Below are 25,463 nucleotides of genomic sequence, written 5' to 3' on the forward strand. Positions count from 1 at the left end.
GGTTTGTCTTTTGTGAGGGCTGAGCTTTTCCTGAACGTCCACCAGGCACAGGAACAACACTTGGGTCCTTCAGGAGAGAGCGATCGAGCCATTGTAACCAGACCAAGATCTTTCTGTGTGCTCTGTGAGCACCCTGCCTGCCGGCCGGCTCCCACACGGTCTCCTGCGCTTTCAGTAAGAGGGAGCGCAGGTGTCCTGAGCCCCCTCCCCTCCCCTCCCGGGAGCCCCGCCGGCCTTGTGATCTGAGACATTCCCTCCCTCTCCAATCACGAGGCAACTACGGATGATTACCTCTGAATCAGGGTCAAATCATCCACCGGCTTCCTGCCCAGGGTTGGAGTGGGCGGAACGAACTGCCTGTGAGAAATCCTCTCTGCAATGGGAGAAAAGTGTTCTGAAGATCTCCGCTGAGATGGCGGGGTAGGGTAACCAACCCTCTCCTCCTGGCGGTGGTGAGGGCCCGGGTACCCGTGGGTACCCACCACAGGGGTCTGCAGCAGGCCCACCCTCCGGGCAGCTGACCCTCCTCTCAGGGCCGGGAAGAAAGAGTTCAGTTTCAGCATTTGTATCACTGAGAGGCGTCTGGAACTTCTTGCCCTGTAAGATTTCTACCTTGTGCCTCCCTCACAACAAGTGTCCGACAGCCTAAGTGATACTTGCAGTTGGATCTGAGTCCCTGGGCCTGCTCTGTGATTAGTCTATCCTCATTCCCGCCCCCATAGAAGCTTCTGGTAAATTATTGAGTCCAGAGAGGGAGTCCCTGGCGGGTATTTCACCTCAAAGCATGATCAGTCATCCGCATTACCTGGAGCGCTTTGTGCATACACAGAGCCGGCCTGAGAACGTTTTCTCCTGCCACGTTTCGGGCGATGCTAATACTTCTGGTTCCAGGTCACTTGAAGAAACACTGGCCTACCCCACAGAGCCTTCCCTTTCTTTCCTGTTCTCCCTGAACCTCTCCCTGAAACCCCCAACAAGAGGGGAAGGAGCCACTAGGGCGGTGTTGGCTGGTGCAGGAATTTCAGGAGAATTGAAATAAACTAGAGGAACTTGGGTAACCCAGCCATATTGCCACTGGATCCCTCTCCCAGGAAATATAATTTCTTAATCTTTTTCCTTCTATGAACTAGACTTGTATCTGTAGCAGAGAATTTTTCCCTCAAAAAGACCATCTTTTATCTTTAGAATAGGATCTAAACTGTAATCCTTCCTGAAGAGAATTGTGTTTCCTGCTTTTTCTTTGTTGAGATATAATTGACTTACAACATTATATTACTTTCTGATGTGCAGCGTGATTTGAGATTTGTATATATTGTGAAATGACGAGCACAGTATGTTTAGCTAACATCTATCACCTCAAATTTTTTCTTGCAAACAGAACTTTTAAGATCTGCTCTGTTACAACATTCAAGTATACCATACAGTATTGTTAACTAGTCACCACGCTGTACATTAGATCCCCAGGACTTATCTTATAACTGAAAAAGAAGTTTGTACTGTGTAACCACCTTCACATTTCCTTCTTATTCAGATTCATCTCTCCTTTACCCACAGAATAAAAGCTAATACTTACTGAGGGCCTACTAGGTACCAAGTGTGTACTAGTGGTAAGCGGTGTATATGCAGCGTGTCAAAGGATCTTCCCAACAATTTTGCAAACGATACGTCATTGGCCCATTTTACATATGAGCAAACTGAGGGTTAGGGAGGTTTTGTGGTTACCCAGGGCCACAGAGCTAGTCACAGGTAGGACAAGGATTCAAATCTGGGCCTGATTCCAGAGATCGGCTCTATTGCTGCAGATACTTATATTTTCTATAGTATTCCATCTGCTATACTATGAAATAACCTATTACAAAATGAGAGACATCACGTATTAAACAATTCTTCTGTGATCCAACCATTCATTCAAATTCTGTATTTAATAAGCGCATACTATGTGCTATGCCCTATAGTTAGGTGCTGAGAATACAGTTGGCCTTCTATATCAGTGGGTTCTGCATCTGAAAATTCAACCAACCTCAGACGGAAAATATTAAAAAAAAAAAAAAAAAATTTCCATAAAGTTCCCAAAAGCGAAACTCGAACTTGCCAGACTGGCAGTTAGTTACATAGCATTTACAACTGTTTACATAGTTTATGTATTATAAGTAATCTGAGATGCTTTAAAGTATACAGGAGGTAATATGCAAATACTACTCCATTTTATGTAAGGGACTTGAACATCCTTGGATTTGGGTATCCTCAGGGGTCCGGGAACCAATACACCTCGGATACAAAGAGACAACTGTACAGTGATGTACAAGATAGAACTTTACACAATATATTTTCCCAGAACGTCTAGTGAACTATTTTTTTAGTAGTTTGTCCTTTGGTTAAAATTGTTCAGAAAAGTACATATGTCATTAAGCTCAGAAGGCATTCCGCCTTCCTCTATTTGCTTTCTAGCAAACCACTTTTGACTTTCTAAAAACTCAGTTTAACAAATTTGTTTCCTATTTTTCTTAAAGAAGGAGCATGTGTTGCTTTAACTTTTAAAATACTTTTATTTTTGAAGGGACAATACATACGTATAGCTCAAAATTTCAAAAAAAACAAAGGATTTACAGTAAAAATCAGTCTTCCTTGTACTCCTGACCCCCAGCCACCCAGAACTCCCCAGAGGCAACCACTATTATATGTATATATTGTCTTCCGCCTTCCTTTCCTTATTAACACAAATGGTTGGTTACTATTGCCAAATTAATACATATACTTACCTGTTCTTTTTAACAGCTGCATATAGAAATAATTCTAAAATGTACCATGTGGGGCTTCCCTGGTGGCGCAGTGGTTGAGAATCCGCCTGCCAATGCAGGGGACACGGGTTCGAGCCCTGGTCTGGGAAGATCCCACATGCCGCGGAGCAGCTCGGCCCGTGAGCCACAATTGCTGAGCCTGCGCGTCTGGAGCCTGTGCTCCGCAACAAGAGAGGCCGCGATAGTGAGAGGCCCGCGCACCGCGATGAAGAGTGGTCTCCGCTTGCCACGGCTGGAGAAAGCCCTCGCACAGAAACGAAGACCCAACACAGCCATAAATAAATAAATAAATAAATAAAATTAATAAAATGTACCATGTGATATTTAATTAGGCCCAGTTGATGAACATATAACATGGTCCAATATTTTGCTATTACAAACAATTCTACAATAACTACTCATGTATGTATATGAACTTACGCATGAGCAAGTCTACCTGTAAGTTAATTTCCTTTAAGGGGAAATGCTGGGTTAAGGGCAAATGATATGTGCATTTGTAATTAAAATTTTTTTCGTTACTGAATATTTCAAGCATTCAGTAAAGAAAGAGACCAGTATCATGAACTTCTACCACATTTCAATGGTTACCATTAATCTGTGGCTGATACTATTTCATATATATATATATATATATATATATATATATATACCCTTCAGCCCAAATTATTTTGAAACAACCCCAGACATAATGTTTTTTCATTGGTAAACATTTCGGTATTATTTCTGAAAAGTAAGGGCTTTAAAAATGTGTGTGTGTGTGTATAATTTAATTATCATGCCTAAAATAAATTAATATTAATTTATTAATGTCACCATTTGTTAGTGTTACACTTCCCAAGATTGTCTCAAGAAAACTTATTTTTCCAATAGTTTGTTCTTTGATTCAGAATCTAAGTAAGGTCCATCCATTCACTGCAGTTGGTTAAGTCTTATTTATTTATTTGTTTATTTATTTATTTATTTATTTATTTATTTATGGCTGTGTTGGGTCTTCGTTTCTGTGCGAGGGCTTTCTCTAGTTGCGGCAAGCGGGGGCCACTCTTCATCGCGGTGCGCGGGCCTCTCACTATCGCTGCCTTTCTTGTTGCGGAGCACAGGCTCTAGACGCGCAGGCTCAGTAGTTGTGGCTCACGGGCCCAGTTGCTCCGCGGCATGTGGGATCTTCCCAGACCAGGGCTCGAACCCGTGTCCCCTGCATTGGCAGTCAGATTCTCAACCACTGCGCCAGCAGGGAAGCCCTGGTTAAGTATTTTTTTTTAATCTATTGGTTTCCTCCTCCATCTCTCTCCTTTCTTTTTGTCTTCTTTTTTTTTTTCCTGAGTGATATTACTGTAGAAACTGAGTGAATTTGCTTCCAGAGTCTCCATTTTGCTGATTACATCCCAATAGGGTCATTTAATATGTTCCGCTATCCTTTAGGTCAAAGGAAATATACAAAATTAAACTGTAGAATTTCTTAAAATAATAAGAAAACAACATATCAGAGTCTGTGTGGCATAACTAAAGTAGTTATTAGAAGAAAATTTATAGAACCAAATAACTATCAATTAAAAAATTAAAATAAATGAATCAAACATTCAACTCAGAAAGCTAAAAGAAAAAGTAAAATAAAATCAAGTAAGCCAAAAGAGAGCGAAAAGAAGATAAATGCAGAAATGAATGTTTCATTATTTTTTGAACTTGTTTTTACAAACTGAAACTTTAGGCTCATCATTTGAGAACTAGGAGATCATTTTGTAATTTGCAACTAAATAGACAACATACCTAGGTAACTGTCAGAGGGAAAGGCTTTTCTACACAGTTTGCCCTGGATTTCAAGATAGGGCCTGCTTTGACTGTCAGTGGGAAATCAGGTCCGGAGCCCACACTTCCGTTCTTGGTGAGAAGCTGCAAGGTTCAGGCAGGAAGCAGGCGAGGCAGAGTTCTGGGGGCTCAGGTCTGGGGCGAGTCTCAGCCCCTAGGGGCCCTGGAGTGACTGATGGGACTAGGGGTACCTCCTCTCCTGCGAGATAACAGGGCTTGGCCTTGACAGACTCCAGGTCAGATGGCAGCTGCCATAATTATTGCTCAGCAGGCCTTGAGCAAACCTCTCTGAGCTGAAATTTCTTCATCATAAAACGGGGGTATTATTAACCCCTAACTTTTAAGGGGCGAGAATCCAATGAGATGCCCGGTAGAGCTAGATCTCAGTAGGTGGTAGCTAATAGGATGGCGCTCAGGTTCCGTGATTCCGTGATGGAGGCCCATGGGGGCCGCTAAAACATCACGGGACAAAGAGCATCAAAGAAGGGAAAGCAATCAGAGCTTCCCTTCTTCTCTGAGGCCCACTGATGCTAAACGCGACACGCCTGCCCACGGTCCTTCTGCCCACCTTGCGCCCCGGCTGCACGCGGAGGACGTTTCCATCCCGGCCGCCGTGAGCTCTCCGCCTCTGACCCCCCCCCCGGCCGGGCTCGGGGGCCTGGGCTCTGGTGTGGGAGGCGCTTTCTCCTCCTCTGCTAGGTCTTCCCGGCCCGGAGGGGGCCACAGAGCGTCCGAGGAGCCCTCGGCCTGGAGTGTGGGCGACTGGTCCTTCCCCTCCCCTCCCCAGCGGGACAAAGACCCGGCCTTCCCCATTCTTCCTGCCATCGGCCGGCTCACTTGGTGGCAGAGGGGCCGCGGGGGCCGCGGAGAGACGCCCCCCTCCGCAACCCCCGTCCTCGGCGCGCCTCCCGCTCCTCCGGACCCGGTAAGTGGCCGCCCCTCCGCCGCGCGCCCCCGCACCTCCCGGCCGGGCCGCCGCGCGCTCGGGACCCGGCGGGAGCCCCGGAGCCGGCGCCCGCGACGCCGCAGGACGGAGGAAACGCCCGCGGCAAACAAAGGGCCGGGGTCCCCAGCGCCGCCCCGGAGCCCAGGGGCGCTCGCCCGCCCGGCAGCGCCGCCCGCGCCGCCCGGCGAGCGTCTCCTTATTTGGTCAAATGACACGCGGGGTTCTCCGGGCGGGGCGCGCCTCTCCCCGGGCCCAGCCGCCCGGACCTCCGCTGCCATCCGCCGTCCGCGAGACGCCGCGCGGTGAGTGCGCTCCAGCCGGGCCAGGGCCAGAGGGCCGGCAGTGGGGGCCGGGGGCCGGGGGGGCCGTGGGCGGAGGAAGACCTGGGGGACAGGGGAGCCTGGGCGGAGGGGGACCCCGGCGCAGGGGAACCGGGGGCGATGGGGACATCTGGGGTGGGGACATCTGGGGAGGGGGTGCTGGGTAGTGGGGGGACATGGGGACAGGGGAGCTGGGCCACGGGGACACCCCGGGGGCACCTTGGGTGGGAGGGACCCCGCCCCATCCCGGAGGGAGGAAGGCAGCCGTCCTCCTGGAGAGGAGGGTCACGAAGCCAGTGGTCCCAGAGGGCTGGGCGCCAAGGCTTTTCCCTGCGGTAGGAAGGAGTGGAGCTTGCCGGTGGCCTCAGGCATCGACCCGTGGGGAAACTGAACTACTGAACCACAAGGGTTAAAAAAAAAAAAGGGCTTGTTTTAGATGAACACAGTAGTAATCTTAAACTGTACTCGTGTGATACCTTAGCATACAAAATTGCAGAAAGAGAGTGTTAAATGTTTTATTGACAAATGAAGAGAGTTCTCTTTACTTTCTGATACCCATTCGGGTTTCCGTTCCCACCAGCCTAACTAGGTTAAATGAGCTGCACTGGGGCACTTAAATCACAATAAATCACAGCTGGGTCTCACAGCCGGGAGAACTCTGTTCAGAACCAATGCCAAATACTTCCCAGCCCTTTGGCGCTAACCCCCGCTTATGTGTGTTTTGTAATAATACGTTAGAGGGAGAGGCTTTGGTATCCTGAATGTGATTTCGACTAAAAAACATTTGGGGCAAGTCTGAGAAGTACAGGAATTCCTAGGCTGCCTGTTAAACTCCTATGAAAGCAAACAGTGAAGAACATTTTATTGTGCATGTATATGAATTTTTTCACAGTGTTTTTCATCCTGAATTTTTAAGGCTTATCAGTTAATATATAGAATGGGGTTTCTTCAGTGTTTGTTATCCTGGCGTGCCTCAGTGCTTCTGCACAGCTGCATGTTCAGAGGGCTGCGTTGGCTTACCACAGGCCAGGCAGTGCCAGGCACAGTGGGGTAGGCTCAGGTACAAACGTGCCACGAGGCAGGTGTGGCAGGTAGCCCGTGTGCTTGGGCTGGAGCTAGGCTGTCTGAGCTTACGTTCCCGTCCATCAGCCCCGAGCGGTGCAGTCTTGGCCAAGTCACCTAATCTCGTGGTGCCTCAGTTTCAACAGCTGGAAAACACAGATGAGATGGTGGCTTGCTTGCAGGGTTGCTCTAAAGCCTGCACGTCAGAAGCAGTGTATACAAATTGGCTATTACCCTCGTTTTTACAGATACACTGAAGCACAGAGGGATCAAGGTAACTTTTCTCAAGGCTTTCCAGCCTAGAAATGGTGACCCTGAGAGGTGACCCCAGGCAGCTCTTAACTTGAGAGCCTGAGTTCTAACCACTAAGCTATGGCGGATGCACCCGAACATTTCAGTGAGGCCTTAGTCTGCATACTTTCACCCAAGGTTGTTGTTAAACCACTTCCAGTACTGAAATGACTCTAAATTGTAGACAAAAGGGCCCACCCAGCAGGATATTGAAAAAAATCAGACTGGGCTCAGGAGGTCTGGGTTCTCTTCCTGGCGGGCACCGAGGGCCGGTTCCCCAGCCTCTGGAGCTCAGGCTGCCTCGTTATCAGCAGGGGGCTGGAGTAGGCAGGTAACTTACCTAAGCTGCTCTGACTCAGCGCCAGGAGATACCCAGTTCATTGGATACATTGGATACTTCCTGGGTGGTTTTCTCAGGACAGTTTTATCAGAGCCACATTGGTCCCGTGGACTTATTTACTGAGCGGTCCCTTCCTGAAGATGACCAACTTGAACTGAACGCACAAGCCCTTCTCTAGTGGCTGAGAGCCCAGTCTTCCGGAGTCCAGGCTGGCATCGTGAGTTTGGGGTGAGTTAAGGGACCGGCCTCTCTTGTCCTGACTGGTGGATTTCGGCGTTAGCTCTTGTGATGGTTAATTTTGTGTCGACCTGACTGGGCCACCAGGCGCCGAGACACAAATGTTATTTCTGGGTGTGTCTGTGAGGTGGTTTCTCGGTGTGGTTAACATTTTAATCTGTAGCCTGGGTGCTCTTCCCAAGTGGGTGGCCTCATCCAATCATCTGGAGACCTGAATAGAATCAAAGGCTGAGCAGGAGGGGACTGCCCCCGCCCTACTGTGCAGCTGGGACTCCGTCCTTTCCAGGCTCTGGTCTCAGACTGAAGCATCAGCTCTTCTTGGGAATTGAGCCTGACGGCTTTTGAGCTAGAACTTAAACCTCTGGCGCCCTGCTTCTCAGGCCTTCAGACTCAGACTAGAACCACCCAGTAGCTCTGCTGGGTCTCGAGCTCGTCAGCCGCTTGGGACTTCCAGCCTCCATAATGATATAAGCCAATTCCTAACATCAATAATAAACCTCTTCATATTCTTCATATAATATATCTATATCCCCTTGGTTCTGTTTCTCGGGAGAACCCTGACTACTACCGTTCCCCAGTAACTTTGCTTCCCAGTTCTCCCCACCAGCTCTCAGTCTTGTTTTTTTTTTAAGATTCCATCACCCCTTTGCTACTGGTGGTCCTCATTTTCCTTTCGCTGTAAAATGTGCTTGCCCACCCTCTTGGGTCTCTGATGAGAGGTTCAGGGCAGCCTCCGGTCTGTCCATCTTTAGTCCACTTCTCATGGGTGATTCTTACACACTGAGTTTGGACATCACATGTCACCCTACTCATCCTTGGCCTTTGTCAGCCACACGTTGCCAGCCCTGATTTAGTCTGTGACTTACAGATCTCCTTTAGGTGTTTCTAAGTGTCTGTGCCCACAGGAGAAGTGGCTGCCCGTTTTTGTTTTTGTTTTTAATAAAATAAATTTATTTATTTATTTATGGCTGCATTGGGTCTTGGTTGCTGCGTGTGGGCTTTATCTAGCTGCTGAGAGCGGGGGCTACTCTTAGTTGTGGTGCGCGGGCTTCTCATTGCGGTGGCTTCTCTTGTTGCGGACCACGTGTGGGCTTCAGTAGTTGTGGCGCGCAGGCTCAGTAGTTGTGGCACACGGGCTTAGTTGCTCCGCGACATGTGGGATCTTCCCGGACCAGGGCTCGAACCCGTGTCCCCTGCACTGGCAGGCAGATTCTTAACCACTGCACCACCAGGGAAGTCCTTCTGCCTTGTTTTTATGGGTAAATAAAACCAGTGTAAAAGAGCATCCTTGAAGCCTGTAAACATTTAGGTTTCAAGAAAATAGGTCTGTCTATGTTTGGTGGTACAACTTTTGGAACAAATAAGAATTAGCCAACTTAGGCAGCAAGCGAAGGGAGAAGCAGGAGGTGTGCACGCCTGTCGTGCCAGGGCCCTGATGGTTGTGCTAGAGAAACACCACGGGGAGCAGGGTTTCGAGGACAGTGAGGGGCCAGCCTTTCCTGGAAGTTGGGGTCATTGCAGATGGAAGGCCAGGCAGATGAGAGCAAACCGGAGCTGCCTTTTGGAGGCTGGAGGAGACGCATGAAGGGCAGTGAGGGTTTTTCCTTTTGTTCTTGTGCAAACAGACATGGATAACTGGACCACACGTTCCCAGGAAGCAGAGGGAGAGAGGGTGGGGTGCACGCCCCCCCGCCACACACACACACACACACACACACACACACACACCCCAACCCACACCACACACACACACCACACACCACACACACACACCACACCACACCACACACACACACCATACCACACACACCACACACACACACACCATACCACACACGCAACACACACACACCACACCATACCACACACACACACCACACACACCACACACACACCCCACACACACCACACACCACACACACACACACACACACACACACGTGCTAGTTACGGACCTGAGGCCAGTCGCCGTCCTAGCCCGCATAATGATGCTTGTCCTGCGTAGACAGAACTGACACGTTTCGAGATTAAATATCCAGATAGTATCTTAAAGGTGATTTAAACTCTTTGGAGCTAGAACTAAACTCTTTCGGAGACTGTGTGTTTTATCTCAGTCTCCCAGGGCCTAAGACGGTACCTAGAAAAGAGAGGTTACTTAATATATCCTTGTTGACTGGATTTAAAAGTCCGCAGGACATCAAAACAAGTGTCACTATTCTTAGTTTATGGTCTTAAGGTCAGAAATCTGACATTTGTAATTTCCCATTTTCAGTATCCAAAAGATAATTCCAAAGACAGCAGTCCACCTTATTCAAGCCTTGTCTCTCACACAAAACATTTCTTAACATGAGCATAGACAAATCAAGCTTGTTAAACGTTTTTGAAAGTTACCAGTTTATATATCAAGGTATAATACCTCCCTGATCCCTGCCTATATAGTCAGAAAAGGCTCAGTAAATGAAGCCATAAATATACAGCAGTAGGCATAGTCATTCTCAGAAGAATCCCAAAATGGATTTCAAATGAATTTTAAATACATTATAATATGTTTTTAAAAATAGCAACATCCCTCAAGCTGGTGTTCCTCTGCCTTTCACCAGAATTTTTATTTAAGAGAAACAGTTCCGCTGGACTAATGGAAAGAGTGTCGGGGTAGCAGAGCTGGTTCGTGTGTTGATCCTTCTGTCCACAGAAAAACAAACTGGCGCAGAGTGTTCTCTGGCTTCCCTTCTGGTGTGAGAGCCCCTGCCTTTGGACAGAGGGCCTCTGATTTATAGGCTGCTGCGCCCGGGTGGGACACCCGGGGCCCCGCTGGTACCTGGAGCCTGGGTCAGGGGAGCTGGCGGTTCCACGCAGGGATGTCGGGAACACCTCTTGGTGAGGCTTGTGCTTCTTGGCCTGACCAGGCCCCATCCGGGGCTGTGCAGCTGTGTGTTCACATGGGTTTGGATCCAAACACAGTAAGAACAGTTCCACCTGCTGTGGAAGCAGCAGTGTATCTGGAAGGGGGAAGAGGCCAGAGGCAGAGGAGAAAGAATGCAGCTCAGGATCTGTTGCGTTAGAAATTGTACCAGCATCGGACGCCAAGCCCCATTACATCTGGGGTTTGCTATGCACAGTGGGTTGTTCACATAAAACATTCCTCGTTTCCACTCTGGATGTTGCCTACATGTTTGTGCTCTGGGGTATTTGTGTTCCCCCGCCGCCCATCCGTGTGTCCGTTCATTCATTCCCCAGGTGTTTATGAAGCGCCTGACCCGTGTTTGTCACCTGGCGTGGCCCCAGTGATCCTAGGGCCCACCTTTGCGGGGCTTATGGTTGGGGGCTGGGAGGTGCACGGGCAGACAGCATCCTGTGGTGTCACGAAAACACTGCATTTTCCAATACATTCTTCAAAAGAGCGAGCCCACATGCAACAGACCAATTTTCTTAATTCTCTCTGAGAAGCTCTGGATGTTGGTAAGCCATGGCGTTTCCCACCTGGGACCCCGGCTGGCATTTAAAGCTGGGCGTGGCTTCTTCGGCACTGACTTACTGAGGCCGCTTCCTGCTTGTGGGAAGGCTTTGGGAGCGTTCGCAGATTCCTCTGGAGGAATCGAGGATGTTAGGGCAGTCTCCTGGAGCAGCGTGGAGAGACAAAGACGTGTGGGTTTCGAGGGGCAGGAGGCAAATGGCATCTTTGGGGTCAGATTAAAGTACGTAGTTGAGGAAAGGGAGCACTGAAGAGGGTGCTCCACGGACACTCGTGCGGCCCAAAGGGCCTTCTGTTCAGGAAACACCTGAAACTCTGTCCCTCCCTTGATTCCCAAGAAATGTTTCCGGTTAAAAGAAAAAAATGCACGTGCTTCCTGGGCTCTAAACGCCCTGCTCCCCTCTCCCTCCTCCTTGCTTTCTCTCCTTTCCCCACCTCTCCACTTCCTCTCCTCCTCCCTTTTCTTCTTGTTTCTCTTCTCTCTTCCCTCCCCCCCACCAGCCTGCAATTCCAGACACTGATAGTTCTTCAACCTGAGAAGATAAAAATAGCCCACATGTATAAGCCTGTGGACCTTGCAGATAGTCGTTATTTTCCATGGGGGAGCCCTGCGCGTTGCTGCCCACTGTGCTCTGAACCCGTGTCCTTGCCTCTGACTCAGCGCAGGTGGAGAACGGGTTTTCATCGGAGATCGAAGCTCTCCCTGTCCCGCCACCCCAGGCCTGTCAGCACCCACCCCTCACCCCGGGACTTTGCTCTCCCAGCACTGTGGTCGGTGGCTGGGCCTGTGGTCACAGCTGTAAACCTGCCCCCTAAGATCCGGGTGCTTGTTCAGAGCCGAGGGGGATGACATCAGAGGATGACTTAACCCCGGGGGAGGGGTGAGAACTCCCCGACGCTGGGATTTGGGTTTGGCTCATGAATAACAAGTCAGCAGTCACACCTGCGGTCCAGATGTCTCCTCGCTTGCTGCTGCTTCATATTCTCAGCACCTGTGCGCCAGGTGATGGGCAGGAGTGACAGGTAACCTGCGGGGAGGGATACGGCAGTTGAGAGAGGGTAAGCAGATTGTGCACAATTAGGTTAAAAAAAAACCCAAGATGTTCTGTTTTTTTTAAAAAATTATTAATTTATTTTTGGCGGCGTTGGGTCTTTGTTGCTGCACGCGGGCTTTCTCTAGTTGCGGCGAGCGGGGGCTACTCTTCGTTGCGGTGCGTGGGCTTCTCTTCGTTGCGGTGCGCGGGCTTCTCATTGCGGTGGCTTCTCTTGTGGAGCACGGGCTCTAGGGGTGCGGGCTTCAGTAGTTGTGGCGCATGGGCTCAGTAGTGGCACATTGGCTCTAGTGCACAGGCTCGGTAGTTGTGGCTCGCGGGCTCTAGAGCGCAGGCTCAGTAGCTGTGGCGCACGGGCTTAGTTGCTCCGCGGCATGTGGGATCTTCCTGGACCAGGGCTCGAACCCGTGTTCCCTGCGTTGGCAGGCGGATTCTTAACCACTGCGCCACCAGGGAAGCCCAACCAGGCATTTTATAAGATTAAAAAATGTAGTTGTAGGCGGCGTCTAATGCAAGGCTATAGCTAAGTTTTTGCCATTAAAAAGAGGCTTCAGATGGATCGTATAACTTTAAATACACAATTTTGTATAATAATTTTCTATTTGGTAGCATTTGATTAAAGAAGAATTGGTTTTAAACACTTTGTGGTGGAGGGGACGCTCTTAGTCTCCTCAGTAGCTCGTGGGCTATTGATTCTGACGCTCAGAGTTTGTGCTTCTTGTAACTTTGCCGGAAATGCGGCCAGATTTGTGTCCCCCTGCTCTGCCCCTCGTTAGTGATGGTCTCACTTTCCACCCCAACTTGTTGGTTTAAGCAGAAGTGCTGTCCTAGCCAATAAAACTGGAGTGACTTCTCAGAGGAGATAAGGAACAAGATGAGAGAGAGAGCCACCAGTGTCCAAGACAGTTCTGCAGAAACGGGGGCTGTCGGACCCTCCGGGCAGGTCACGGCCACATGGGTCCTCCTGGGAGTTGGTTTCAGTGATGGGGGCGTTGTCTCGGGGTCACCTCGGTCCCCTCCAGCCGACGTGGAGCCCTGTGTGTTCTCACAGTTGACTCTGTTAGATGACTTCTGTCCCAGTCCTGCAGAGTTGGAGGAGGTAGAAAGCATATCCCAGGTCTGAGCATCACCAGGGCCTTACCTGGGACGAAAACAGTTCCCCACTCTGATGGCTCCAGAGCACAGGAATGGTGCCCGGTGGGGTTGGTGCAGTCTACGGTCTGTCGTCTCCTTTCCCCCGCAGGGCCTGCGCTTGTCCAAACACACATGGGACCACCTTTCCAGTTAGATTGGGAGTTTCTTTTTTCTAAGTGAGCCGGCTGTTTGGGAATGCGCATATGAACCTTCTGTTTTCATTAATATTCCTGGCCTCCAGTTTTTCCATCCATAAAATGAGGTAGTCATAGATAATCTCCCAAATTGTTTCCAGATTAAAAAATTTTATGATCTATAGCCCTATCTCCTTTCCTTGTTCTTATTTCAAATCCTCAAGTCATTATTCTTTAATTTGTGTGACCGGAATAGGCAAATAAGCTTCCACAGGTAAATGGCAGCCGTTATTCGAAAAATCTATGTGTTGGAGGGACGGCGCTTAACTGCGATGAGCTAAACGATGGCCACTTTCAAGGCCAGTAACTGAGGAATTACAGGAAAGCATTGCATCTTCTGCCAACATAGCCGCTGCAACCTGACGGTGGCCTTAGGACAAAGGATATTTACATGTTGTGTTTCAGAACAAAAATTCAAACGCTCAGGAGCCTCATCCTGTGATGTTATGGCAAGAATGTCCAGACAATGTTTTCTTTAACCCCAGGAAAAGCAATTCAGAGGGCTGGCTCTCGCCACATGTGTCCAGCTGCATGCTTCGTACTTTTGGGAAAAAACTGTCCTAATAAACACAGAAGTAACCAAGTATGGATGCTTGAAAGCTGTCCATTTCTTTGCTTACAGTTGTCAGGATCTTATATACACAAGAGTACAAAATAAATAAACACTTATCAAATTCGCTATTATCTCATAAACCAGGCAGCAATATTTCATTTGCATCCTGGGGTATTATTTTGGAATTTCACTCTGACGTGGGTGGAAATGACTGAAAATGGAATCAAGTTTAATCAGAGTTTGTGAAACATCGCTCAGAGTTACACAGTCGACCTGTCTCCATATTTAATAATTTATAAAGCTTTTTCACTTGTAGCGAATCAAATATTGCCACTTGAGAAGATACTTCTAAAGAAGTTGGACTGTGTTTCGAATGGCTCGGAGGCGTTTCTCCACCCCTAGTCTTCCCAGGGTAGACCGGCTCTTTCTGGGGTAGTGCTGACATGTTTGTGCAGGGACCACATGGGGAGGGGGGGAGGGGGAAACCTCCCGCCTTCCTCTGCCCCTACCCTGTCCTTTCTGCTCAGACACACACCACACTCATCCTGGAAAAATGCAGCTCGAGGTGTCGCCTGGAGTGGCCGTTGACTGCCGCTGTCACTGTGTTTCCCACCGTGATAATCCCTGTCCTTGGAAGCCAGGCTTTCCCTTTCTCCTGCTCCCTGGATACCTGGGCTGGGAGAGGATAGTCTTGTCATCTGGGAGGAATGAGGCCCCCGGGGCGGCTCCTCTTGGGCAGGGGCCGGGCGTGCTTCCCAGTGAAGCCGGGTCGAGGTGATGCTCTGACACCCCTCCCTTGGCTTCTGTGGTTTCTTCTTATTCAAATGCATGAATCATAAAGGGGAGCTCACGGAAAGTCTTTTTATAGCAATGAGCATATTGTTTTCTATCCCTGCTGTGCTATTTTGGGGGCAGGGAGAATGGGAAGATGTGAGGTTGCGTCCCACGTTTGAAGCAGGCACTCCTTCCCGGGGGTGAGGGCTCTGATGCCAGCTCTTTCTTGGGTCCAAAACTGAGATCACGTTTTCTGACACGGTCACCCAGAATTGGGACTCTTAAAGAAGTGGAATGCACTCAGACACAGAACTGCCCCCAGCGAAGTTCTTAAAAGTATCATTGAAAACTAACACCCGCTTCAAGGGTGAGTGTCGATCGCTCACGCGGAGGATGTAGCCACCGGTGGGAAAGGTGATGGGAAGGGTGACCCTCACCGAGCCTGTCCTTTGTCTCCTCCCTGGACACGGGCCATCGAGCATGCTCACCGAGCCTGTCCTTTGTCTCCTCCATGGTAGGTGCAGAAATCTGGTGCCAGGATGACCGAGCGCTTCGACTGCCGCCACTGCGAGGACTCCCTCTTCGGCAGGAAGTACGTCCTGCGGGAGGAGCGGCCCTACTGCGTGGCCTGCTTCGAGGCCCTCTTCGCCAGCACGTGCGAGGAGTGCGGGAACCTGATCGGCTGCGACTGCAAGGTACCTGGCCCCTGGGCGTCCCCCAGCCCCGTGCCCCCCGCCCTCCCTCGGGCCTCCCAGCCCCCCTGGACACCCGCACTGGACTCCCCGAGAACCACACACTTCTCAGCACGGTTGTGCTCACGTCCTGGTCCTCATCAGCCTGGACACTCTGCAGGCCCCTCTACTGGGCTCGGACCCTCCACCGGCCTTTCCCAGCCGCCTCCCCACGGGCGTGGTCTCTGCCCGTCCCAGTCCCGCTGCCCCCGGTCGGGGCTTTTCCAGGACGTGTGCGCCGAGCATCCCAGGTCCACCTGTGATGGCCCCGTGGTCCGCATCCTTATCCAACCAGCCACCTGCCGCCCAATCCCGTGCTCCCCCGAGGGCAGCGCTCTCCCTCCTGGGCTGACTCGTGGGGCAGGTGCAGGCGGTCAGTGTTGGCGCAGTGAGTGTACACGTGGGAGAGCCGGCGCCCACCCCCGGCTGGAGGGGCTGAGAGGCCCTGCCTGCACTGGGGCGTCGGGGGAGCTTGTCTTCTTCGTGGGGAGGGTCAGGATGTGCGGCTGCCGGCTGAACAGGTAGGGCTGGATCTGCTGGGGGCGATCCGGAGTGGTCCAGCGCGTGTCTGCCCTATTTCTGTCGCATCCGTCCTTCCCATGATGGTCAGTAAGCAGCCGGCTTACTGGCGCTAGGTGTTCAGTGACAGTCGAGGGATAATTCCCGTCTTACGGGGAAGAAGCCGTTGCCCTGAGCAGAGACAAAGGGTGTGGGATGCCCCCACTTGAGCCCGAGCTGCAGCTACGTGTCATGGCTCCACAGAGCAGTGGCACGTGGAACGGAAGGGACACGGGACTCGGCATCTGTCCCGTGGAAGCCTTAAAGCATCCAGAGCCTTGGCTACGACCACGAGCGAAAGTAGCCGGTCCTGCTTGTCTGAAAGCCGCCTGCCCTCCGACCTCCAGCTCTGTGTGATGTGTGTCCGAGTCCCTCTGCGTTCATCTCCAGGCCAAGCACAAGAGCTCAGACACCACGCTGCCCCATTCCATCCTGGCTCTGCATCTCACTGGCTGTGTGATCGCGGGCCCGTGGCTTGACCCCTCTGTGCCCGTCTGCACGTTTATAAAAGGGAGCTACGGGCTTCCCTGGTGGCGCAGTGGTTGAGAATCTGCCTGCTAATGCAGGGGACACGGGTTCGAGCCCTGGTCTGGGAAGATCCCACATGCCGCGGAGCAGCTGGGCCCGTGAGCCACAATTGCTGAGCCTGCGCGTCTGGAGCCTGTGCCCCGCGACGGGAGGGGCCGCGACAGAGAAAGGCCCGCGCACCGCGATGAAGAGCGGTCCCCGCACCGCGATGAAGAGTGGCCCCCGCTTGCCGCAACTGGAGAAAGCCCTCGCACGAACCGAAGACCCAACACAGCCAAAAATAAATAAATAAATAAATAAATAAATAAGAAAATCCTTTAAAAAAAAAAAAAAAAAAAAAAAAAAAAAATAAAAGGGAGCTACAACAAGGGAGCCTGCGTCATGGGTTCTCGTGGTGTGTAGCTATCACGCAATCAGTGCCCTAAGGAGCAGCTGATGGTGTGGAAAACTCCAACCCCCTCTACTCTTCCGACTGCTTCCCTGCAATTTGCTCCCTCCCCCTGCCTCTCGAAGCTTCGCCCTGTCTCTTTATCAGTTTTCACTAGAGAAATGTCAATAAAAATGTCCGCTTTGAGGAAGAACTAAGAAGCAGAGAAAACGATTATTATTTTATAAAGGCTTTACCTGGAAAAGACATAAGTAGGTGAGAGGTTCAGATATCATTCTGACAAGCAACTGTGGTTTAAAGGAGACGTTTTGGAGATTTAGGGCTCATCATCCTTGCCCGGGGGCTAAAGTAAAAACAAAAGCGAAGTCACTGATCATTTCTTCAGTATAATTTAGTGGGCAGACCCTTGAAACTAGTTATCCTTCAGCACATGTTTTAGGAGCAGATAAACAAGAATTCCCCAAATGGGGCCAAAATCAACAAGACTGCTGCAAAGTCAGGCGTCATTCACGCTGAACTTTTCAACCCGGATAACAGTTCACTCTCTGGAGTTACGCCACGTGATTCTGCGCATGTGGGAAGGGAAAAGATGTGAACTTGCAGTTAGACCTTGCCACTTGGGGCTTCTGAATATTTGGAACGGTTTTCTTGGCTTTCAGAAGTAATTACGCAGTTGGTTTTGTGGAGGAAGTGATGGCAGGAAAAATGTGCCTGCACTTGGGGAAGAGAAGCCCCAGCCTGGCAGGCGGGGTGCTGGGCAGAGCTGCCGGGCTGGCGGGTCTGGTGGCCCTTCTCTTGTCTGAAAATAGCTGGGGCGCCACAAGCCCCACTTGGGTCTCCCTCCGAAGGACATGGGTGTATAACTTAAAATACTGCAAGCCACCGGGGATTAGGCTGATGTTGTGGGTATTGACTGACTTTCAAATGAGGTAGGCAGGACTTCAGGACGACCTGCTTCCATAGGTAGCTTACCTGTGTTTGAGCATCATTTCTACGCAGACTCTCTTTCTGTTCTTTCTTTCTGTTTAGTTAACTCTGAGGAAATGCTGTCATCTCCAGGGGTAAAAATCATTCATTTTTATGGCCAGGGGAATAGTTGACAACAGGTAATACGAATAAAAATGTATGATCCTCTGACCTTATGCTCTTCCGGAAATTTTTCCTGGACACCTGTGGATACCAGCAAAATATATATTTTTTTGCCTGATTACAGATGTTTTTCGGGGGATAGGTCTACCTAAGTCCCGGGCTTCAAAAAGTCAAGAAACCAAAGAAAAGATAAGCTGGGCCAGTACTCAGAGGTGGCTGCTGGTCCCTCGCATCAGCAAATTGGTGCCTTTAGCAAACTCTGGGCCGCAAACCTGGCTCAGACTTTGGGTTTTCCGTGTCTCTGCGAGCAGCACCATAAAGTCAGACAGGCCTCCAAACCCACCCACCCGCGTGCCTGGAGGGGGCCGCGAAGAGGAAGACGTGGTAACAGTCAAAGGACCTTCTGCAGGTCTAAAACCAGCATTGGGGGCTTCCCTGGTGGCGCAGTGGTTAAGAATCCGCCCGCCAATGCAGGGGACGTGGGTTCGAGCCCTGGTCCGGGAAGATCCCACATGCGACGGAGCAACTAAGCCCGTGCGCCACAACTACTGAGCCTGTGCTCTAGAGCCCACGTGCCGCAACTACTGAACCCACGCGCCACAACTACTGAAGCCCGTGCACCTAGAGCCAGTGCTCCACAACAAGAGAAGCCACCGCAATGAGAAGCCCGCGCATTGCAACCAAGAGCAGCCCCTGCTCACTGCAACTAGAGAAAAGCCCGCGTGTAGCAACGAAGACCCAATGCAGCCAAAAATTAAAAATAAATAAATAGTAAAAATAAATTAAATAAGTAAACAGGTCCCCTTGAGGGCACACCTGGGACACGGCTGCACAGCGTCGTTCTTCAAGGATTTGAAAGGATGTGCAGTTGGGGACATGGTAGCCTGACAGTCTCAGAGTGCGGAACACCTTTTCAAAGCGCTGAGCACGAATGACACGGCAGATCCACCGATGAGGTGAAATCCCGTGGATTTGAGGACTGGCTGGCTTGGGAATCAGCAGCTGAGCTTCCCCCAGCCCAGGAGGGATAGACAGGGTGTAAAGGAGGGTGAGGGACCCCCCTGCCCGGAGCTGCCCTCGTTAACTGGTGGGCGAGGGGGTGCTCCAGGCCGCTGACCCCCCCTGCGGCTCAGCTGAGGTCTCAACGAGGGCACATTCAAAGCAAAGCCACAAGCGCTTCCCATATTAGGAATATTTCTGAAGTGGAAAAATATAAATTCTGAAAGGAAGTGTTTGGGCCTTATCTTACCTTGTGTATCAGACATTTTACTGCAATTTATGACATTCTGCGTGCATAAGATTAGCATTGGTCTTTTTTCTGGGACGTGTCAAAGATTTTTTTTCTTCCTTTTTGTTGTTTCTCCCCTTCATGCTCTCTCTCTACAGAACCTGAAAAGCAGGGTATTTCTAGGACATTTCCAAGTTCTTGAAAGTCAGTGCGTCCATATGTCTTAGCCTTGAACCTCAGCATCTAAGTGGTATCTTTGGGGACCACGTGGCATACTCGACACATAACAGAATTAAGTGAGACGAGACTAGCTAGCTCGGTACTAAAAACCAAAACTAAAACTCCGTTTGGAGCCGTGAACACCAGAGGTGGAAAGAGCCGCTGGGAACCCAGTCTTACAGACGAGCATTCAGAGCGGCCGTGCGTTTCGGTTCAGGCACCGGGTCGAATCAACCTAACCTAACCTGGAGCCTTGGCCTTTCTGTGCCGTTTTGCGGTCCATCCCCCTGAGCCCCGAGCCCCCAAAGCCAGTGGCATTTCCCACCTCCGCGCCCACAGGGCATGGACTCTGCAGAAGTGAGTTCAGGAGGAGGTGGTGACGTGAATTATCAACTTGACTCAGACTCGCTTTTCAGGACCCCACAAGAGAAGGAGGATTACCGGGAAACCCAACAGCACAGCAGCAGATGGGGGCTTCCGTGTGTGGTCCTGAACGAGCTGCGTGACGTGGGCTTTTCCGGGGGTGCCCGCGGGGGTGGCACCAGGGGCACAGCGTCCTGCAGGGCCAGCATCCCTCATGGCCACGCAGGCGTCACTGAGCGGCTCGTGCCCGCGCGGGGCCTCACAGCCGGGGGGGCGGAGGGGCGGGGGGGGCGACGGGGCGGAGGGGCGACGGGGCGGAGGGGCGGAGGGGCGGAGGGGTGGGCCTCCCGAGGTCAGGCACGGGCACGGGGTGAGAGAGGAGACTGGGGCAGAGGGTGAGGCTGGGCGAGCGTGCTGAGACCTGCTTGCAGAGATGCCCCCGGGCCGCACGTCAGCAGGAGGGATGCCAGAAACGGGGTTCACGGCGTCTTGGCATTGTTACGTTAAACTTGCTCACCTATCAAATGGGAATAAACCTTACTCCATGGGGTTACTGTGCGGCTGAAATCAAGGAAGAGGAGACTAAGAATTTTAGGATCAGAAGGGCTGCGGAGGCTGAAAGCACTGTACAGAGCAGTGACTGAGCCAGGAGCTCGGAGCTTAGGTCAGGGCGTCCGTTCCATCCCCGTCTTCACGGGTAAATGTGATCTCAGCAAGTGACGCTTCGGGGCACCTGCTGTCACCACGAGCTGGCATCTAAGACCGACATTAATCGAGCCGTTACAATGTGCCAGGACCGTTGTCAGTGCTTCACCATCATCCCTGTTTCCCCGGGCGGATCTGAGGCTGGGAGAGGTCAGGTGACGCACCCCCAGCCCCACGGCAGGTGCGTACGTGGCAGAGCCAGGGTTTGAGTCTGGAGCCGTCCGCTTTAAGCGCTGGGATGAAATACCTCAGGCGTTTCAGACACTGTGCTCCTGGGTCCCCGAGGGCACTGGTGGTACAGCAGGTGTGCAGGGCGGTGCCCGGAGGACAGTCACCACTGGCTGCCGCTGGAACAGGGGTGGATGGTTCCAGTTCCCCACGGCCCTGCCCTCGACAGTGACGCTAGCTTGTTCAGAGACCGTTTGTGACTCACCGAGGCTTCTGAGAGCAGGAGCGTGGGTTGGTATTTGTCTCGAGGAGAAACATTTCATCCGAAGGTTTGAGAATTATCCAATGCCCCTGAATGCATATTTCAGGGCTGTGGAGTGTTAATGCAGAAACACGTGTGTGTGTGTGTGTGTGCACGCACGTGCGTGCGCGTCTGAGAGGGGCAGACAAGGGAGCAGCTGTGTGAGGGTCACGATGCTCCAGGGAAGGGACGGCTGGTGACTCAGCTGCGCCGGCATCTGGGAAGGACAGAGTCTAGCTCCCTGGGGCGGGACGGGGGTGGGACCAGGAAGGGGGGATGTTTCCCTGCGGCTGCTGTCACCAGCCTGGAGGGCTAGGCAGAAGCCAGGGCGCGAGCAGTCCTTCCCTCGAACGCAGGACGCGGGACGCAGGACAGCAAGTGACCAAGTGACCAGCAGCCTCGGGAGGGTGGAGCTGGGCCTCCAGAAGGTCTAGAAGTCCTGCCTGGGTGCTTAGGGTCTCGTCAGGACAGGGCGGTGGTACCCAGATTTCGAGGGAACTTTCTAGTGTCCGATGTCTGTCAACACATGAGCTCTTGTCAACCTAGCTGATGTGTTTTCATGCCGGAAATGTTCACCGTAGGCAAGTGGATTTCTGCAGTGCTTTTGAGCCACGAGATCGTTTTAAATGAGCTTTCCCCTGACCGTCCAGTCACCTAACGATGTGCGGCGCTGTCCTCCTATGGGCCTCGCTAACTAGGGCAACTGGTGACAGCTGGTGGCTTCGCTCTCGCGTCCGTGGAGGGTCCGCCCTGGGCTGTGTTGAAGGTCAGGCCCCCAAGGCAGATGTCCTTGGACTTGGCTTCCTTTCTTCCCCGTTCACTCGCAGCCTTGCTGTCCCCTGCCCTGCCCTCCCGGGCTCGCAGCTCAGCGGGGTGGGGCTCACGGAGGGGACCCGCTGAACTTCTGGAAGGGTGCTTTCCACATGCCACGTGATAATCAAAACTTATTTTTTAATTGTGGTAAAATACACATAAAATGTACCATCTTAGCTGACTGGAAGCGTACAGTCCAGTGGTGCTAAGTACCTACACTCTGTTGTGCGACCATCCACCTCCAGAACCATTTCATCTTGTCAAACTGAAGCTCTGTCCCCACTAACACCCGCCCTGCCCCAGCCCTGGGTACCCACCCTGCTGCTTCCTGTCTCTGAACTTACCTCCTCCAGGACCTCATATAAGTGGAATGATTCAGTATTTGTCTTTTTCTGACTGACTTATTTCACTTAGCATGTTCTCAGAGTTCATCCATGTTGTAGAGTGTGTCAGAATTTGTTTCCCTTGTGAGGCGGAATAATAGTCCATGTTTATCCATCATCTGTGGATGGACGCTGGGGTGGCTTCCACCTTTTGGCTGCTGTGAATGTGGGTCTGCAGATTCCTTCTTTTGGTTCTTTGGGGCATATACCCAGAATTGGAATTGCTGGATCATATGGTAATTCTCTTTTTAATTTTTTGAGGAACTGCCATACTGTTTTCCGTACAAGAAACTGTTAAATGCATTTATTCTATAATCTGTGTTATAACAGTGATCCCACGATCAAAAACTCCTACTCTTCTTAAATTAGGCTGATTATTGTTCTTAGTGGACAGGGCATTATTTATTTAATTATTTAAATTTTTTGGCCACGACGCCTGTATCATGTGGGATCTTAGTTCCCCGAGGAGGAATCGAACCCGTGCCCCCTGCAGGGAAGCACGGAGTCTTAACCACTGGACCACCGGGGAATTCCCAGCGGACGGGACTTTAAATGGTTTGTTCGCCTTTCAGAGTCTCAACAAAGACAGTGCTGAACTGCATTCATTCATTTGGCCTCCGTGGCCCAGCCCGGCGGGGACTCCCCCGGCCGGCTGCCTGGAGCCGCGGCACAGCTCCGCCCGGCGCCCGTCTGTCTTGCCCTCCTGGTCTGTGCCCTTTCTCTGCCCAGCTCACTGTATCCTCGGGTCTTCGACGCTCAGCTGCTGGCACCTACTGGATCTCTCCTGACCTGCTTTCCACCAGGCTGACCCAGGGCCCCATCCTCAGGCTCTGCCTCTGAGCTTCCCAGCAGCCCGGGCTCCCTCCCGCGGGGATCGCGGCCATCATCCAGCACAGCTGGGTTTGCCCAGCGTCCTCGCGGCCAGAGGACTCCCGGGGTCTGTGTGTCCAGGAGAAGCGCTGACGAGTTTCATGTGCCGTTTCTCTTTCTTACGGTCCCCAAGGGAAAGGCACTCGTTTTTCAGACGCATCTCTCGCACACACCCCCGTCTAAACAGTGGCCCCAAGAACAGCAAGGGAAGCATCCTACCTGACTCATTCCAGCCCCTCGTTGCCCATTTGCCCCCCTCGCTGTGGGTCCAGCAGAGCTCACGCCCCCGGCCCCTCTCACGTCTCACGTCTCGTGTGCTCTGGGCCTGCAGGACTTGTCCTACAAGGACCGGCACTGGCACGAGGCCTGTTTCCACTGCTCGCGGTGCAGGGGGTCCCTTGTGGACAAGCCGTTCGCTGCCAAGGAGGACCAGCTGCTCTGCACCGACTGCTACTCGCAGGAGTACTCGTCCCGCTGCCAGGAGTGCAAGAAGAGCATCATGCCAGGTGGGCACCAAGCCGCTGCCTCCCGCCCGCCCCCGAAGAGAGAGCGAGAGAGTGTGTCCGTGCACGTGCGCGTGGATGTGCGTGTGCGCGCTTCCCCCGCCCCCTCTGCCTCCGTCCCGCCCACCCCCGCAGAGCGTGCGCGCGCGGGCGCGCGTGCGCAAGTGCGTGTGTGCGCGTGCTTCCCCCCCCCCCCCCCCCGCCCTCTCCGCGCCCTCTGCGCACGCGCGGAATTCCTGCCGCGTTGGTTACTGCCGGAAATGGGTGCTGGGCCGAGAGCTGGGCGCTGTGCCCTCGTGCAGGTTACCTTCCTGGCAGGCTCGGCGGCAGCTGCGTCCAGTGCCAAGGCCAGTGATGGGGGACCTGTCTGTTGGTGGGGGAGGGTGGGACTGTGTCCCTTGCTCTTTGGGGGGACTTTCGCTTCTTTGTTTTATGGCAGAGAGGAATCTTTCATTTTAAAGAACAGAGTGGACAAAAATACTTTATGGAATTTTTCAATACAGAATTTAAAAAACGAATCTTGTTAGACACGCACACGGTGCGGGCGAGAAGAGACTAAGATTTGGACCTTGGATGGTTCATCGGCTACTTAGGGTCAAGTGACGTCCTCTGTGTGACCAGTAAGGGGTGGCTGGACGGTATAGCCTTGCCAGATTTAGCAAATAAAATACAGGACTCCCAGACAAATCGGAATTTCAGCTAATCCCACCTGGGACCTCGGTAATCTGGCATCCCTACCAGAGAGCCACCTAAAACCGGGAGAGGACTCCGTCCATTGACCATCTTTGGGGACGTGGCCCCCGAATCAGGCTCAGGCTGGGGGAGTGGGGGTCAGGGTCACAGGCCGGGACCCCCAGCTCTTAGGAAGCTCGATACAGCTGCGCAGGGAGCCCTCAAATTGCCCTGGAAGGCATCTGTCCTCAAGACAGCTTCTTTGGTAGATACGCTTCCTTTAGTCCTGGGAAGGTTTAGAATTAAGGGCACACATATAAAGAGGATCCAACCCAGAGCAATAATAGTGTGTTAAATAATCTGGTAAAGTGTGGGTGAAGTGTAGAAAAAATTTCGTCTAAAGAGTAAATTAACCTTATGATGCTGACTGAAAGCGTGCAATCAAGTAAGTGATTTAGGCTTGTGGTTTTACACTGGAATTTTCTTAATTTGTAAATGGTTTTGACGCTTAAGATATTTTAGGATTCATCATATTTATAAGTTTAATTCATTTCAACAACAATTACTTAAGAACTTGAGGGACTTCCCTGGCGGTCCAGTGGTAAAGAATCCGCCCTCCAATGCAGCGGATGAGGGTTCGATCCCTGGTTGAGGAACTAAGATCCCACATGCCCCGGGGCAACTAAGTCGGCGCGCTGCAACTACTGAGCCTGAGCGCCTCAACAAGAGAGCTCGAGTGCCGCAGACTACAGAGCCCACGTGCCCTGGAGCCCGTGTGCCACAGCTAGAGAGAAGCCCGAGCGCACCAACAAAAGATCCTGAATGCCACAACTAAGACCCAACGCAGCCAAAAAAATAAATAAAAGAAATAAAAGAGGGCTTCCCTGGTGGCGCAGTGGTTGAGAATCTGCCTGCTAATGCAGGGGACACGGGTTCGAGCCCTGGTCTGGGAAGATCCCACATGCCAC

At 51.8% G+C, this 25,463-nt stretch overlaps 1 protein-coding gene across 6 annotated transcripts in view; it reads left to right on the forward strand.

Annotated features, from left to right (window-relative positions):
- Positions 1 to 25,463, forward strand: part of FHL2 (four and a half LIM domains 2) — a 56,911-nt gene that overhangs the window by 26,200 nt on the left and 5,248 nt on the right. The window contains exons 1-3 of one of the 6 annotated variants that reach the window (XM_057557976.1): positions 5,368 to 5,526; positions 15,495 to 15,671; positions 23,652 to 23,826. In XM_057557976.1, coding sequence (XP_057413959.1) covers positions 15,516 to 15,671; positions 23,652 to 23,826 — 331 coding nt within the window. In that variant the 5' untranslated portion in view covers positions 5,368 to 5,526; positions 15,495 to 15,515. Of the gene's footprint in view, positions 1 to 5,367; positions 5,527 to 5,716; positions 5,850 to 7,767; positions 7,789 to 12,181; positions 12,293 to 15,195; positions 15,344 to 15,494; positions 15,672 to 23,651; positions 23,827 to 25,463 lie in introns of those variants that run through there. The other 5 variants (XM_057557977.1, XM_057557979.1, XM_057557978.1 and 2 more) reach the window with 5 other exon arrangements.

Source organism: Balaenoptera acutorostrata, chromosome 12 (genome assembly GCF_949987535.1).
Source record: "Balaenoptera acutorostrata chromosome 12, mBalAcu1.1, whole genome shotgun sequence".
Taxonomy (NCBI): Eukaryota; Metazoa; Chordata; class Mammalia; order Artiodactyla; family Balaenopteridae; genus Balaenoptera; species Balaenoptera acutorostrata.